At 38.2% G+C, this 17,390-nt stretch overlaps 1 protein-coding gene across 2 annotated transcripts in view; it reads right to left on the bottom strand.

Moving 5' to 3' along the window:
* Positions 1-17,390, bottom strand: part of LOC129242380 (uncharacterized) — a 329,060-nt gene that overhangs the window by 52,220 nt on the left and 259,450 nt on the right. For both annotated transcript variants that reach the window (XM_054878991.1, XM_054879000.1), the window contains one exon: positions 2,265-3,537. In XM_054878991.1, coding sequence (XP_054734966.1) covers positions 2,265-3,537 — 1,273 coding nt within the window. The remainder of the gene's footprint in view (positions 1-2,264; positions 3,538-17,390) is intronic.

Raw genomic sequence — 17,390 nt, 5'->3', positions numbered from 1 at the left:
TACAGTTTTAAATATTTTTTGATATGGTTTTTTTTAAATATTCGAAAGTGTTTTCTCTATGGTCTCTCGAGCCGGATTTTTGATATTTTTATTAAAAAAAATTTATAAACATAATTAAAGTGTGACACTTATGACGCATACTTTTTTTTTAAAGCCGGAAATTCTAAAATTTTTTGGAAATTCAAAAATCCGGCTCGACAGACTATAACTACAACTTTATTTTACAAGAATTTTTTTACTTTTTACAGATCCATCAACATTTCAAGGAGATCATGAAACAACTTTTTTTCATTGCACTGTGGGTCACGTGATTTTTTATATACTAATTTTTGTAAAGAAAAATTAAAATACATTTTTTTTATAAATTTAACTCATAAGCAATGTATAACATTTGTTTATATTTATTTTTATTTTTGTCCCTTCTAAAAGCAGTTTTTCCTTTAGCGCATTTTTTGCGCTGCTGGACGTATGTAACCCAATAATAACATAAAGGCTGGGTAACTTGTCAAAGTCTTCTGTGAGAAACCTGAATCAAATCAAGACATGTTCGCCATACTGTCTCTGTGTCAAAGAGTCTCTGTGCCTGAGTGGAGTGATTAATTATATCTAATATTGCACTTTTAAATAAATAAAAATAAATACAATAAATGAATAAAATTATACATTTTTCTTCACCAAATATTTCACTATTTATGGCGGGATTATAGATTACCAGTATTGGCAAATCTGCATTTGTGAAAAACGTGGCGAAGAGTATTTATTTAAAAATTACTGTTTAGGTGGAAAAGACGTCGCGGTTGACTAATTTTTTTTTGCAAAATTTTCTGAAACGTGTCTGCACAAAATTGCTTTAAAAATTCTTAATTTTGAGACTGTGGCAGCTCCTTGTGCTTTATAACTTATAGTTGATTTTAAATTCCAATATTGTTGATTCTATCTCTTTTTCTAATACAAAGCTTGAGTTAGTTAATACGATATTATTTTTTTAGATAATTGACTTAAAGTGTGCAAACTTCATCTGTTACATTAATTTATTTAGTTTTAATTTTTTTTTTTCATTTAAATTATGTATATTATATTTTCATTAAAGAAGTATCGCGTTGAAATAGTCAGCTAAGAATATTTTAAGTCAGACATTTTTTTTAAGGAGGGTTGCCAACTTTTCAATATAAAATTAAATTTTTACAACGCAACTTTTACAATTAAATGTTTACAATTTTCTATTGAAAAGGTGGTGACTCTACTCCACCAATTTTTTTTTAATTAAAAACTCTTAGATTCCGTTTGGTGTGCGTATTAAAATATCCTATTTATCTAATAATTTTGTTTAGGTCGGTGGCAACCCTATTCAACAAGTTGACCAAATTCAATTTTTTTGTAACAACCTTTGATAATAAGTATAATTTTTCTGCCCCATTTAAATATGTACCTTAAATTTTTTAGCAGGCGGCAACAACGTTCAAAATATGTTAGTATTCAAAATTTCATCAACCTTTTCCATTTCATACCAATATTGCAATAACGTTTTCAAATTTGGCCAGAAGTGTTTTTTTATGACTTCATGATTTGCAGCTTCGAAAACTCTTTCATATTCGAAAACAGCGCTGTGGCAAAGTTCTAAGTCAATCGATCGACTACTTTTGAGCACAGACATATCCGTACAAAATTTTTATATATTTATTAAGATTTAAGTTTTATATTTAATACATTCCCGTGACAAGTTTGGCCACTTTTTATTGGTCTTCGGTAACTTCGAACGGCATATTTTGCTTATTTTTAGTTGGCTATGTAAAGATGGTTCACAACGCTGAAAAAGTTCGGTAAATAGCAGACATACTGGGTAACCAGTATCAAAGCACTGAGTGCAGCGTGAGTAGCCCCTATTATATTCAGAAAAGGTCAGCGCATTGGTTCCTCAGCCAATAAAAACAAATTATCTTCACCTGCTTCTTTATATTTTATATGGTGAGAATGCTTCAAGACCCCAATGGGCCCAAAAACTATCCAAAAAAATTGGCATCAAAACATTCCTGACAATTGAATAGTATTCAGGTCAATTTACTGGAAGAAATTTATATTGGAATTTACTACCTGCTTAAATGTCAATTTTCTTGACACTTTCCGGCTTCTTAGTTTTACGTTGACAGTCTGCGTGAAGGTCATAACATTCATCCCTTTCAATACGTTCATTGTTTAGCAACAAAAGGCAGCGAGAGTGAGAAACAAGCCAAGCAACAATGAATAGATTAATAACTTCTACATACCTTCGTCGTCTGATGAGTAACTATTGTAGCCAGCTGGACCTAGGTTGGCGTGAATCTCCGAGCGACTGCGTTGTATGCCGCCCACACCGCCAACGAGGCTGCCGCCTGCTAAGTTGCCGCCACCCGCAGTCGCTGTGGCGCCACCATTGCTTCCACCAACAGTTCCAGCTACAACACCACCACCCGCACTGTTGGCACTGTTGCCGCCACTTGCATTGGAGGCGGCATAGTGCGCGCCACTCGCCACCGTCGTCGAGGCGAGCAGTATGTTCGGATTGCTGCCGAGCTTCGACATGGCGGACATATTACTGCCACCTTGCTGCATGCCCTTGCGCGTCAACGGCGACTGCAACATGCGCTGCTTCCACTCCAGCAAACGTTTCATTGACTCCTCGCGTTTGCGTTCGCCATCCTGTGGAGTTGGCTGATGTTGCTGTTGTTGTGACTGCGTTTGGAGTTGCTGTTGTTGCTGCTGCTGCTGTTGACGAAGTTGAGGCGGTGAAGTGGCCGCCGCGCTGTTGTAGTCGTCATCGAAACCGCCGCTGCGCTTGGGCAGGCGTGCACTTGCCGAGCGCAAGAATTGCTCGCTTTGCTGGATAATCTGCTGCGTCGACATGGTTGGCGTATAGACGGGCTTTTGTGGCGGCGGTGGCTGTTGCTGTTGCTGCTGCTGCTGCTTCAATTGGGACTGTGGCGAGAGCAGCGCCTGCGACTGCGGATGCACTGATTGTGATCGCAAATGCGCCAAACCGCTCGTATTCATAGCGGTCGTGGTGTTGCTGCGACTCATGCGCGGCATACTGGCGGTACCTTGGCCGTCGTGCAGTTGCTCGCCGCGCTTGTAGGCGCGTTCATAGGGATTCTCATAACCGATTGTGTGCATACCGCTGCCTACGGGACTGAGAAAATCGTTGGCGGTGCGATAGACACCCGCTTGCTGTGGCTGTGCGTTCGCCGCACCGGCAACACCTTGTGGGTGTTGCAAATAGAGTGCACTTTTGCGCATTTTCTCCGCGTAGCTCGCTTCCGAATAGTAGAAACTGTCTGGCGTGCGATTGATATCCAATGAAGATTTGGGGCGTGGCGCGCGCAGTGCATCTGGCTTGATTGCGGTTACTTGATTACCAGAGCTAGCGGCGGCAGCGGCCGCTGCTGATTCGGCACGTGCTTCGTATTCCAAAAAGTCCGCTGAGTGTGGACGTATTATAGCGGCAGTAGGACGTGCGCGTAAATTGCTGCTGCTAGCGGTGAGTTGCTGCTGGGTGGCTGCCGCCTAAAAAAAAGAATTAAAATGCTTCGTGTCAGTTTTTTGTTTACTTTCATTTGTTTTAAATATTGTTTATGTTTATGAATTTTTTGCTTTTTCATTAATATTCTGCTTATTGAAGTTTCATACGAACAGAAAAAGTTTTGTGTTTGCTTCGAATTTAAGGCGAATTCAAAGATTTATGTACGGTTGATTGTCAAAATTTCAATGAGAATGTACACAAACAAATAAAGCAACAATTAGGTAGTATGGCACTTTGACATTCAAACATCCGGATTACAAGTGAGAAAAATAAATCAGCTGACCTAGCAAGGTCCCTTTGCAGATTCGCCTTGGAGTTTTCGTTCCAATTGCGTATAGAATTTGAATCTAATAAAGATCAAGGCGTAGTTATTAAAGGCGGTGGCACTAGATCAGCAACAATGTTTTGTAGTTTGATCATCACGGCAAGATATTGGCGAAGTAGAAAACAAAAAGAGAATTCGCCTCGTCTTATTTTGAGGGGACACATGAACGCAGCGAAAGAAAAAAAACAAATCAGCTGATGTACCAACACCACCTTTAATAGAGTCGCCTTGATATCTGATTTGTTTTTTTTTCTTTCGCCGCGTTCATGTGTCACCTCAAAATAAGACAAGGCGAATTCTCTTTTTGTTTTCTACTTCGCCAATACTTGTTTTGACAATCAAACGTACAAAATATTGTTTTTGGTCTAATGCCACCACCTTTAAAGAACGCGCCTTGCAATCAGACAAGATTCAATTTAAAAAAAGTAAACATTGTTGGGACAGGCTTTCAAATTATCGGCAAATACCCAAACACTTTGAATATATATGACATATATGTGTATATATGTGTATATATAGAACTAATATTTATGCAGATGAAGGAATAAAAAAAATGTGCAGTAGATTTGTCTGTGTTTAGATGCCTTTAAGTTAAATTATAAGTCATACTTTGCCAAGAAATACATATGAAATTTCACGCGTATTTCACGGCAATGCAATTTTATGGATTTTAGCAGTCATTCTAATGAAACGCGAACTAAGCGCAAGAATATTTGACATCATCATTTGATATCATTAAGAAATTATTACTTATTCCATTGATCTCTTATATTCTATTACATAATGGGGGAATGGGAAGTAAGTAAATTGTGGGAAAAGATATTGCTTATTTCAAATATTATTACATTACTAAGGCCTCCTTGATAGTATCTATAATTTTTTTACCGACTTCCTGCGTATTTTGCTTCCTGCAGGTGACGAGTTGGTTTACTTTGTTTAGAAGCGACGTAGACGCTAATCTCTGCACCGACAATGAAAACAACAATAGCGGTGAGCATGCAATGCAGTCATTTAAAGCGTTCGCCATATTCTCCTCTTCTACTGACCTACAAAACTTTTGAATAATTCACGCAATGCTGGCGGCTAAAAAGGATCGCAAGTTGTGCATTCAAATACCAACGAAATTGGCTACATTCACCGATGCACGTGAAATATTCATGTGCGCAACTCCAAAGCGAAAATGCGGATCCAGCAATTGATGTGATGTGTGTGGCACAAGGCGTAGTAAGTACTAAGTCTTTCGTTCACTTAATATGGCTTATCGTTGCTTGAGCCAGAGCTTTACCAAAGGCAATCCAATCAGTTTGACGATTTAGCGCTGCATGTGAAACATTGAACTTTATTCTTTTTAATATGTGTTGGGCGAATAGTGCATTTAGTTTAAGCATTTAAAATAGCAGTGAAGGGGAAAAAATAGTTACATATGTTCATTTAATACCGGTGAATACCCGGCATGCACCGCTCTGCTGCTAAGGTAAAGAAATAAGGAGCAACAAAATTAGAGGCATAAACGTCAGATAATTTTTTATGTTTGCTTTGCCTGCTTTTTTCGGCTTATCCCGGTTGGAGCAGTGGAGCACATAGCGAACATACACACAAACAGTAATATTTTGAAAAAAAACTGTGTTTTTTCTTTTAAAATATTTAATATTAATAGGAAATAAATGATAAATTCGATAAATGCGAAGGGATAGGAAACATTTCAAAGTTTTACAGGAAAAGAATTACATTCTAATCGACGAAATAATTTTTGATTTATTACAGTTCAAAAATAATTTTTCGATTTTGTAGTACATTTCGGCTACATAGACGTAGTTTTTGTAAGTTTTTGCAATTTTTGACGAATATTAGCTTTCTAGAGAATATAAGCTTCGAAATACAAAAAACTCTATGCAAATCGGAGCATTCTATGGATAGTTATTGGATTACATATGCACATATTTCGGGACCTTGTTTTATAAAATATCGAAATTGGTATTGTAAAATGCTCTGACCATTTCCCCTTAGATCTTTTTAGTGAACCACATCTCAGGACATATGCACTGCATCGATTCATGGTGTACGTCAGTTTAAAGCTGGCACTGCATTTCACACAAATATCCTTGGCAATGTCGTATTTGGTGAAGCCAGTTGCGTGTTAATATGGTATATATATATTAAATGGCGGCAAATGGAAGAGAAAAGACGATTTAATCTTCAGTATCAGTGCAAAACGAAGCATAGAATCTATTGAACAAATTAACTTGTGTAGTTTATGTACCCATGGCGTACCGCAAGGCGGTGGTTCAGAATTCGGACAAAAGTTTGAAAATAGACAAAAGCATGGAAATAGTGGAGCCAAAATAGCATGCAAGTACGTAAAGGGTCTTTCAAAGACCCGCCTAGATAGTATTTTAAAATAAAATATGTAAACATGTATATTCTTTCAGCGTTTACTATTTTTATTTTAAACACGGCTCTTATGAAATGGCATGAATTAAATGTCTACCATGGACACGTCTACCAGTAATATCCAACAAACAGTCAGTTCATTAATGCCTATTGTTGAGAGCGCCGAGATATCGGTGTTGAAGGCTGTTCAGTAATACTTTGAGCTACTGTAGCAGCAAAGTTTTCAACAGAACATCCAGTTTTAGGTCTGGCAGTCCTTTTTCTATACTCCATAGTTGTCCCCGAGTCAAATTTTTGCAATATTTTCACCGATTCAGACGATTATTTCCACCAAAAAACCACGAAATTTGCGATATGTTTTTCTTAATGATCGATCGTTTTCATAATAAGTTTCAATTATTTTAACGCATGTCTACTTGAGGAACGTCAGAGATTACATACATAAAATAAGGTACCGTATACATTAAGGCGGGTCGATTTAAAAATCGCAAATTGCTCTGTGAAAATCATATTCTAGGGATCAAAATAAGAAACTTTGCCGAAGGAACCATACCTCTAAAATGAATTCTGATGTCCCCCAATTTGGGTCGAACGAAAAATCCCACTTTGACCCATTTAGAGTGCTCCAATCGAGTCCAAATGTATGACCGACCCCCACTAACTTTGGACGGCCGATCCACCCATGCCAGTGGCACACCCCCTGGAACTCCCCTGGGGGGTTCCTCATACAATCATTTCAAAATATCACCATTTTTGGCCTTTACATGAGAAAAGAAACTAAAAAGTTCGACCCAAATTGGGGGACATCAGATTTCGTTTTAGAGGTATGGTTCCTTCGGCAAAGTTTCTTATTTTGATCCCTAGAATACGATTTTCACAGAGCAATGGGCGATTTTTTTGCCTCCCACAAATCGACCCGGCCTAGTATACATTGTACGAAAATACAAGAAAATATACTGTTCTTCTACCTATTCTTTTGATTGACACCCTTGGTATGAGTTTGACAGGCCTTCATGTGAGAGATGGTGTGCGTGCTTGGTCCTTTTGCTTGAGCGTATTGGCGGGGTTGCTAAGCTCATCACAATATACTTTTTTTTGTGTTTCAAGGCTCTAATTAAATTAACTCTAAAAAAATTATGGTAACATTAAAAATAATAGAAAAATGCTAAATAATATCTTTGACGTGAAAAATGTACAATAAAAAATAATTTTAATATAGCTTAGCTCTATATTGCTTTTTATTCAGAAATATCTGAATTTTTACGTAATTTTTTAGAATTTTTAGTACGAGTTTTGGAATGAAGTGATCTTAGCTGTGGTTATTTATTGACAAATGGATCTGTAAAATGATGTATAGGAATTATTCACTATTGACATATAGGCGTCACAGACAATATGCGCCTTGAGGTATTGGTGTAATTGGGTACGAAGGGAATAATATATAATCGTCAAATGCTCCATTTCGGCCTCTACTATCAACAAGTGGTTGAAGTGATTAAAGTAGACGATCGAGTATATGCATCCAAGAATGGAAAATAGTAAAAAATTCGCTGTTCAAATCGAATGCATCTGTTGCCTTTTTCCACGGTGAAAAGGTTTCAAAGTTGAGTTCTTTAACAGACGGTTATTTGGGTCTGAGCGAATTTAAGAGGGCAGATATCTGTCAAATTTCGATTTTTTTTTTTATAAAATGTTAATATAATCCTTTAAGAATATGTCAAACAAATTTTAGAACGTAAGTTTAAGTATTTTTTTTATTATAGATCGTCAACCGTGACGACTCTATTCTTTGCGTTCGAGGGCTGGGAGAGGTATAGTTACGCTGCCGACTTTAGACGCGTTTTTCTCAAAACTATATTTTTCGAATTGGCGTACACGATGACTCGAAGAGTTAATGACCGATCTCCCTGAAATTTGCACACATCTTTTTTATGATATTACTTTCTATGCGAATTTAAAGTTTTCAATAATTTTTCGAAAAAAAAATTTTTCGAAGCAAAAATAGTAGAAAAAATCACCCAAAAATTAATTTTTGTTTTTGAAGCATTTTATTCCGCGAATATTTTTTTTCCATTTGTTTTTAATTCATATAGAAATTATGACATTAATAAACAAAAAATTTTTGGTTTTTTGTATTCGGGTCACTAACGATGCTACAATGTCCGCCGATTGAGAGTCCCCGCTGCGACCTTCCGGAAGAATTGATCCGCCATTTTAAATGATTAAAAAAATTTATATTATTTTAAAGTATAAATAAACTGTCAATTTTGAAAAAAATATATTGACTTCTTCATTTTAAATAATTTTAATGAAAATCAGGGGAAATATGGCAGTTTACAAGTATCTGCCCCCTTAACAGAATCAGTTGATAGGCTGGCATTACTTGAGGAGTGCTTCCAAAAAATACCGAGATTGTATGAAAAAAAATCAACCAATGACACTTCGTTGCCGTCTGAACAACGACTGATTGGACGAGTGTGTGCATACATGTGAAATGATCGTGCGGAATTCGACTGCCAAATACCCAAGTGTCGTGGCAGCCAAAGTTCCTCTCTCAATTTTCTTTTCCACCATAACTGATGGACAAACAGGTAATCTATCATCCTTTTCATTATTGTTCAGTGGGGAACCGCATTTAATCGCTACTTGTCATAAACGATTCTTATTGGCTAATAGGCTAAATATACATCTTAAAGTCTAGCTACAATAAGTATTAAAGTCTAGTTGCATCAGAATCTTAACTGCTAACTCTTAGGTATATTTATATGCGCGTTAGTGCATGCCTAACTCTTGAAATAGGAAGGGTACTGCGTTCAGCCAAGACAACGCCAGGTCTAAAACAACTTCAACAACGCATCAGAAGAATCAACAGCTTGGATAGGATGCCAATCATAATACCAGTATTTAGTGAATATTAGGCTTTTAAAAATAACAAAAACTACCCACACAGATTTCAGCTTGGAACCCATTAAAGTTAAGGCATTACAAATTTTAATTGAATACTACCAGACGTATTTAATTCCCTATTCAAGTAAACTGCAAGCAAATTGCAGCTATTACAGACACACACATGCATACGTACATCCACGTAGGATATTTAATGCATTAGGACGAACTTTCATTAGAAAATAATTACCATGAACTGAAAATATGAATGTATTTTAAATTTACATATATAAATGTAGTATATTTAGGCATATGCATGTATGTGTGTATGTATGCGTGTATGTATTCCAACATCTGTGCAACTAACAAAATTGCGTGCTTGCGACAAGCTCTTTGCAACGCTGTTTGATGAGGCATTAGCGGTAAGCCATTTTCCTTCCAATTTGCATGCAAACGCACAAGCACAAACAGAAGAAAGAAGAAGCAAAAACAAAAATTTACAAATAAAACGAGGTTACAACCAGCAAGTCAGTCAAGTAAAAATGCACTAATGAAGCGAAAGTTGTAGTGCTTGCCACAATTTTGTGGACATAAATCATGCTGACAACTGACGTGCGCACAGGTGTACATATGTAACTGTACTTAAGTGAACTCGCACATACACATAAGTACGCATGCATTTGCTGAATCCTGCAACCCAGTGAAACAAGTTTGTGGAATTTTTCGGAGCTACGCGTTTCGTTTCACTTGAAGAATTCTAGACTCAAGCGTACGGAATGACTTACTAGTTTTTTACCTCACTTTTTTGAAATTGAAATTTGAAAGGCTAGCCAAGAAGCACCGAGAGATTGGTAACTATTAAAACACTCAGGCTAAAAAGCCCGTTGTATTCAAAGCTCTGGAATTGAAAATGGTAGATAGTCAAGAAGGAAGGGAGATGAGTAACAGAAAGAAAGAGATAGGATAGAAAAGAGGCGGAGACATGGGCACCTAGTCCTGTGAGAATTTTCCAGATGTTTTGAATTTCTAAAAATATTCTCTAGTTTTAGAGAACGAATATTACTCATTCTCATGACATCGAAACCTAAAATTCGTAGCCTTGCTCTAGCAAAAGGCAGCACCCTCACAGAGAAAATGCTCAGTGCTATTCGCCTCTTCTAAACAAGGAATTGGAGTTCATATACTGATTTCATGTCCCTAACCCTCAGTACCCAATATTTCCTTAGACTGCCTAATGAAGGCTAGGAGGTCATTGGTAGCCACATTCTCAAGAGTCAAAGAATCACATACGACATTGCCACATTGCTATTTATATTTCTAAAGCTGCCTTTGGAAAGTTTGATATAATTTGGAATAAACGCACTCAGAATGTTTTGATGTGTGTGAAATTTAGTTGTATTTTTTATAGTGGCTTTAAAAATCGATGGTGATTAAGAAGACAAGAGCCCATCGATGCACTTAAATCATTATACGGCCAGCAAGCAACTTACTTTAGCACCATAAAATATTGATAGAATAATTATTCTCGTAGTCGCTGTTCGGTCACTGACGAATCGCGGGAAGGCCATCCAAATGAACAAAGATAAATTTTCGCATGTAACCTTTACCACAAGGGGAACCACCTGGCCAAAAATCAACTTAAACCTTAACTCAATCTCGCAGCGTCTCGCAGATATGCATTCATTCGCATAAACGGCTTACATGGAAAACGCATATTTTTGCCAAAACGAAAGCCCTAGGATAAATGTTTCGAAACATGAATTGGCTCCTAGCCGTCAACCTCTCCTCACAATGAACAACAAGCTTATCCTTTACAAAGCTGTGCTCAAAGTAGTCTGGACTTAGGGAATCCAACTGTAGAGCACAAATTTGGATCTATTCGAACGATATGATCCAGCCAATTGGATCTTTACTCGCTGCGCTATGTTTATGTCGGCCACAGCTCATCGTTCCATCGCCTGCGCTAGTCGCCTCGCCAACGTGCAAAGTTTCAAAAATCCAAATATGAGTTACCGCAGATAAATTCGTTAAGGACTCCAACGAAGATGTAATTCTAACACTGGTTAGATTTAAATATTTTGTTATGTGGGTACTAAAATATGCCAGTGTGCCTGTTTTTTTTTTCTCGTACATATTTCTTGAAGAAGAAAGTACTGCACATATGGTGCGACTTCAAGTTGCATTGCTTTGGTTGCAAGCAATACTCGACTTTCAGTTGCATAACATATGACCCAACTGCTACTGCAAAAACAACCGCAAAAAGCCGAGAAGAAAACACTCAGACAAATGTAAGTGAGTGGGTAAGCGCGTGCCTTTATCGCAAGAACAACTTCTTGTCGGTTGTTCGTTGCATGCAACACACTGCACGTCACCGCCGACGCCACTCTACATTTAATAGAAATGCCTGCAGGAAATGGGTTGAGCTACTAGTACTTGTTGGGTAGCAGCAGGGGGAAAAATGAGGAAAAAGTAGCACAACTAAGAGTTTTGACTGATGTGGCGGTTTTGATTTCAACTATGAAGCTTACTTCGCCCTACCCTCTACCATTCGGTCAACTATTATACACTGCCGTTGTATTCATATTTGATGAGAGCACCAAATGCCTTTGTGCGTTAGTCGACGCTTGGCAAAAGTTGTAGGCACCAGCCTTCTACACAACGTAACTACATATTTTTGCTGCCATGGTGGATTGAAGTTGGCCACCTTTTGCGGGTAGGCATCACGCTTTTCCTGACCCGTAAATATCAAATTGGACGCGTGATTAGGATACGCCCTCAGGCGGCACAAGCTGTCCAAATAGCCAACTTACCTTCCATCTAGGCTGCGCTCGCTCACCTTTTCAGAAGGCACACGCAATAGCCAAAGGGCACCGACTAGGATGTGCGGATTTGTGTAACTACCTACAAAGTGCACGCAACCTGAGCGCTCCGCTTTGAGGCTTAGTTGATGTAACTGCAACAATTGCATGGTACTGTGGCAGTGCGTTCGCCTGTATGCGGTTTTTATTCAAAATAAATTCTCTCTTTCCTTGTCCTGGCGTCTGTTTAAGTTTGTGCACCTTTCTGCAGGTAATCGTGTACTATTTCTGTTACACCACTAACCGATCTAATGCTTCGTTATAACTTGCAGCAAATACTCGTACAAGTTGAGTCCGTTGGCATTAGTCCGGACATGGCGAAAATGGCCATTTTGCGTCACACTTGTGTTGATTCCTTGTGCTGAATAAAGTTGAAATTAAATTTCTTTCCAGCAAATGTGCTGCTTCTATGCATAGTAAGAGGATAACGCTTTGTGTTGCAACTGAGGATAGAGAAACTTTTATTTGGCTACAACAGGCGATTATTCATAGAGATAATTATGTGATGGTACAAGTTTTGATATTTTGTACCGGCGTAAATATTAGTTGTAACTTGTTTCACGTTATGAAAAATCTATGGGAGAATGATGGTGAATAGTTTAGTGGTGCTACTCTTTTCAACGTCTATTAGTTAGTTTATTTCAGATGTCATTAGCACCATCTATCAAATGCATTCGCTGTGAATAATTAATGAAGGCAATGTTATACTTTCACATACAGAGGAAACTTTAGAGGATCTTCGTTGTTGTTGTCCGGCATTAGCAAAAACGCGCTCGAAATGCCTGTAAGCCCCACAGTTTGAGGATCGGAAGGATATCTCAAAAATAGATTTTTCTGCGCTGAAATCCTACGTGATGTCTACTTTAAATCTTAATAAAGATCAGTCTTCATCTAGTATCGGGACCAAAAGGTCTATGCGTGGCTTAGTACCAGTCGGGTTAACCTGGAGCTGGAAAATATTTCTGAAGTAAAGGCTTTATCACATACTATAAGCTGAAGTCAAATTGCGATTTATGCTTAAAACCAAAATTTTGAAAAATTGAGGTTTAAAAACAATCGATTGCTTAAATTTCTAGTAAGTCGCCGAAATGTATCGCAATGCGTTCGATATGTGTAGTGACATGTAATTAGCAGTTTTACGATATCTTCTATTGGCAAATGGGTGTTAATGAAGAGCTTTTTCATGGCAGAAATACCCACCGAGATTTGCAAGTTTGTGATTATCGCTGGATGCCTGATTTTTAGCCAATAACGGCATGACAAGTAAATAGTTTTTGAGCAAAACAGATACAGATAAACTGTTACATAGTTTGCTTCAAAACTTCTTCATTGGCACATATGTGAAGGGTGGTAACCATACCCGTAAGGCAGCCCTGGCGAACGAGTATATGAAGCAGAGTAGTCGGTCGTGAGCAGTCGTGTGCGCCAACAAGATTTATTTCGGCAAATTTATTACAACTATAATTTCAATTTTTTAATTCAAAAACCTTGTCTTTGTACAACATACATTTTATCCTTAATTAATATGGGTTATTAATTCAAATAAGTCATCAATCAAATGGATGGAAGGACTGTATTGTTTCTTACATGTAACTATGTGTGCTTGCTAAGCGGCTCTGCCATAGTGGCAAATTTAGGAATTCGACAAATCAAGTTCTGGAGCAAAAAGTTCTTAAATTTTTTTGTATGTTGAATAGTTGACTGTTAGAATCAAATGGAATGAAGGAAAGCACAGACACACAAATATACAAATTAGCATAACGAGTATGCAAAAATATTTTCGAAAATTATTCATTGATTTTAATATTATTTATTTTAATTTTACTTTAACAGTCGGTCAGAATTTGAAGGCCTCTGAATACAACTTTCCAGGGGAGATGAAAGACTGAGTATGTAGCATTACTATATAAATCTATGATTTCAGGTGCATATGAAAATTTTCCTGGGTAACTTTTACTGTCACACGGTGTAATAGGCATGGGGTGTCCGGTGGCAAACTTAGGAACTAAAAGCTAAATTACAACAGAACTACTAATGATAAAAGTCTTTTTCAGTAACTATTGCAAAGAAAGCAAGGGCGGTCTTTGTTTTTTTTTCTTCTAATACTTTTCTCTAACTGTTGCCACTCATGGCTTCTCCCTTTCATACTCCGTGCAGCTCGATGAAGAAGTGATATCGGGATGTCATTAACCATGGTTAATGGTTAATGGTAGTAAAGGGTTAAGGTATGGCCTTTTAGCACTGCGACCATTTTGATCTATTGTGCACCCTATGCTGTCTATTGACTGTTAAGTATGCTTATGAATTGTACCAGCTCCTTCTGAGGGAGTGATTGAAGGTCTTCATCTGTAAGCATGAACTTTTTTAAAAACCGTTTCCTTCTAGGCGTCAACCCCGGACATTCGATGATGAGATGCACAAAATCTGCAGGTGCTGATGTTAGTTATGCCTAATTTATGTACGTATTTTTTGCAGGTGAAGTGACCCGTGAGGGCGCCTGTGAGAGTTAGCTCTTTTAGCGTTGAAACTTAGGAACTTTTTGGAGTGTCTAAGATCCTCTTGAGTTTTGGCCCAGTATTTTACTTTTGGTTTTTAGGCTGTTTTTGTTTAATCCGAACATGGAAATAGGTCCGATGAAGTTTACATCTGCCCCTTTTTTAGCTTGAAAGTCTGCCTTTTCGTTGCCGTCATATCCCTCATGTCCTGGTACCCAAATTAATGAGAAATTGTTTTTGGATGCCAGGTTATTGAGTGCCTTGCGGCATTCTAAGAGAGTTTTTGAGTTGTAGGTATAGCTATCTAAAGCTTTTAGAACTGATTGGCTGTCCGAGAGTATTTTGATCTTTAGTCTCTTGTGGTTTCTACGTTTTATGATGTTTGCTGCTTCCATTATTGCGTATAGTTCCGGAAGATGGTGGTGTCCCTGGTGAGAGTGAATGATTTGTGGATTCTGGGCCCCACTACTCCTGCTCCTACACCATAAGGTGTTTTTGATCCATCAGTGTACCATTTTTGTGAATCATCATTCATTCATTTTGGGTTGGTTTTCCACTCGATCCTCTCAGGAAAGGTAACTGTGTATCCTTTTGCGAAACAGAGGGTTGGGTCAATGTGGTCTGACACTTGAGCCATGCTTATTGTTTTTTTGATTTTATTTAGGATACTTAGGTGACCGGTGAGGTTGCCCAATTCGAAATTTTCTTTCATGTGTAGCATGAGTGCTTGCGTAGCTGCTTCCTCTTCCATGCCAGCTGTTGGGGTAGTTCTCATAGCCCCTGTAATGCATAGGCAAGCAAGCCTTTGTACTTTTCCCAGTTAGGTTATCGCTGTTTGTTGGATAGATTTGCTCCACCATACTAGTACCCCATACAGTATGATTGGTCTAACCATTTGGGTGTATATCCAGAGGGCCATACTAGGGCTGAGGCCCCAGGATCTCCCTAGTAATTGTTTGGTTGTCCACAAGGATTTCGTGGCTTTTTTTGTTATATTATTTATATGTGATTCCCAAGTGAGTTTTTTATCTAAGGTTAAACCTAGATACTTGGCCTCTTCCTTTAGTTCTATCACTGTTTCATTTATTTTTAATATAGGAAACACCAACTTTTTATTTTCTTGTGAAGGGGATAATTGTGGTTTTGTTAGGGTTGATCGACAGCCCCTCCTTTTTACACCATTCCCATGTTGCGTTCAAGGCATTTTGCATTAAGTCTGTTAGTGTCCTTTCATGGTTGCCTTTTATTTAAACAGATATGTCATCTGCATAACCAATGGTTATAAATCCCTTATTGTTTAGGGGCTGCACCAAGTCATCAACTAGTAGGGACCATAGCAGTGGAGAAAGAACTCCTCCTTACGGACATCCCTTTACTGTTGTGACATTGAGTTCAGCTTGGCCTAACGAGGCTTTAATAATCCTCTGATTAAGCATTTGGCTTTGTCATTAACCGTGCGAACGATAGTTTCTTTTAATGTTGAGATGGCCACTGGGTTTGTTTCATAGACTTTACCGAAAAACCTCTACCGGAAAAAGTGCCTAGGGGTGAAAACAGGAGACCTGCATGGCTTGTATATGTCACCGAAACGACTTTTCAGTTTGTTACGGAAAAAATATTGGCAGAAAATAATCGTTCAACATGCATCGCCTAAGATGCACCATCCTCAGGAATTGCTTGCCCTCAACGATTTTCAAAAAATGTTTGCCCAATTATTCCACTATGCACACCAAACCTGCACTACGTGGCAGTTGATATTTTAATAGTGAGTAACCATTGTCTTTTAGGTGGCTAATAATGGAAGTTTTGTAATTTACACTTCCATTTAAATGAAAATGGGTTTCTTCACTCCAAAAGCTAGTGTTTACCCTAAGAAATCGCTCCAACATTGTCTCGTATTAATGTTGCGCAAATTGTAACCGTTAGACTTACTTCCCTGCACGATTTGGATTATGAAGGGGTGAAATCTGAGATCCTTCTTAATATATTATTTCACGTACAATAATTTTTGGAAGTCCCAGGGGGCTGCTCTCTTGCTCATGGACTGACGCAGATTATCGTGAAAATTTGTAGCGACGAGTTCAATATTTTCATTTGTGTTCGATGTTCGGCCGTGGGCTGTTTTCCCCCGAACTTGCTACCCGGAACCGTTTCACTCATGAACAAATCAAATATTCACTTGGGTTATCACAGGTTATCACGTAAACGTCGAATATTGTAACATAAAAAAATGTCCGACGAGCAGTTGCACCCGAATCACTGGCCTTCCAATACGCTTCGATTGCGAACACACACCTTTCAGCCGCCCACTGCGATATCGTGACTAGATAACCCGTACGAATGACGAAGTTAAAGCGGGGACCGCTTATACGCTGAGCGATTAGGGAGAAACTTTAAATTTAAAACTTAATTCTGCCACCAGGCACCCTGTATATGCCTTTATTACCGTTGAAAAAGTTGAAAAAACCCCGGCGAAGCACTTTTCAAACCTGAGTAAATTTTATGAATGTTCGAAATTTCGTTTATACGAACAAATAGCGATTCGAATTTTCTGTCATTTGCAAATACGAGTACTGCAGTTGAAATAATTAACGTTGTTAGGATAGATAAGCTGCTCTTCGAAGGGGTTCAAGCGGTAGCCACAGGAACCCATTATGATGCTGAGAAAAGAGTTCCGCAGTGCCATCGCTACATTTGCGTAAACCTTCGCCAAGAAATCGAGTGAAGCCAATCAGACGGGCTCTGTTGACCCAGTTCAGATCGGAGCCTAGAAGAAGTAGTCGCCCGGAAATCTAATTTAGTCTCTGTTATTAGTCATGGCTATAGCATTCTTCTCAACTTATTGCTTGATTGATTACCCCAAAATGTCTGCTCAGAGCATA

This window comes from Anastrepha obliqua, chromosome 1 (assembly GCF_027943255.1).
Source record: "Anastrepha obliqua isolate idAnaObli1 chromosome 1, idAnaObli1_1.0, whole genome shotgun sequence".
NCBI classification, from domain to species: domain Eukaryota; kingdom Metazoa; phylum Arthropoda; class Insecta; order Diptera; family Tephritidae; genus Anastrepha; species Anastrepha obliqua.
Note: the sequence above shows the minus strand (reverse complement) of the source record. Positions and strands in the feature narration are given on the sequence as shown.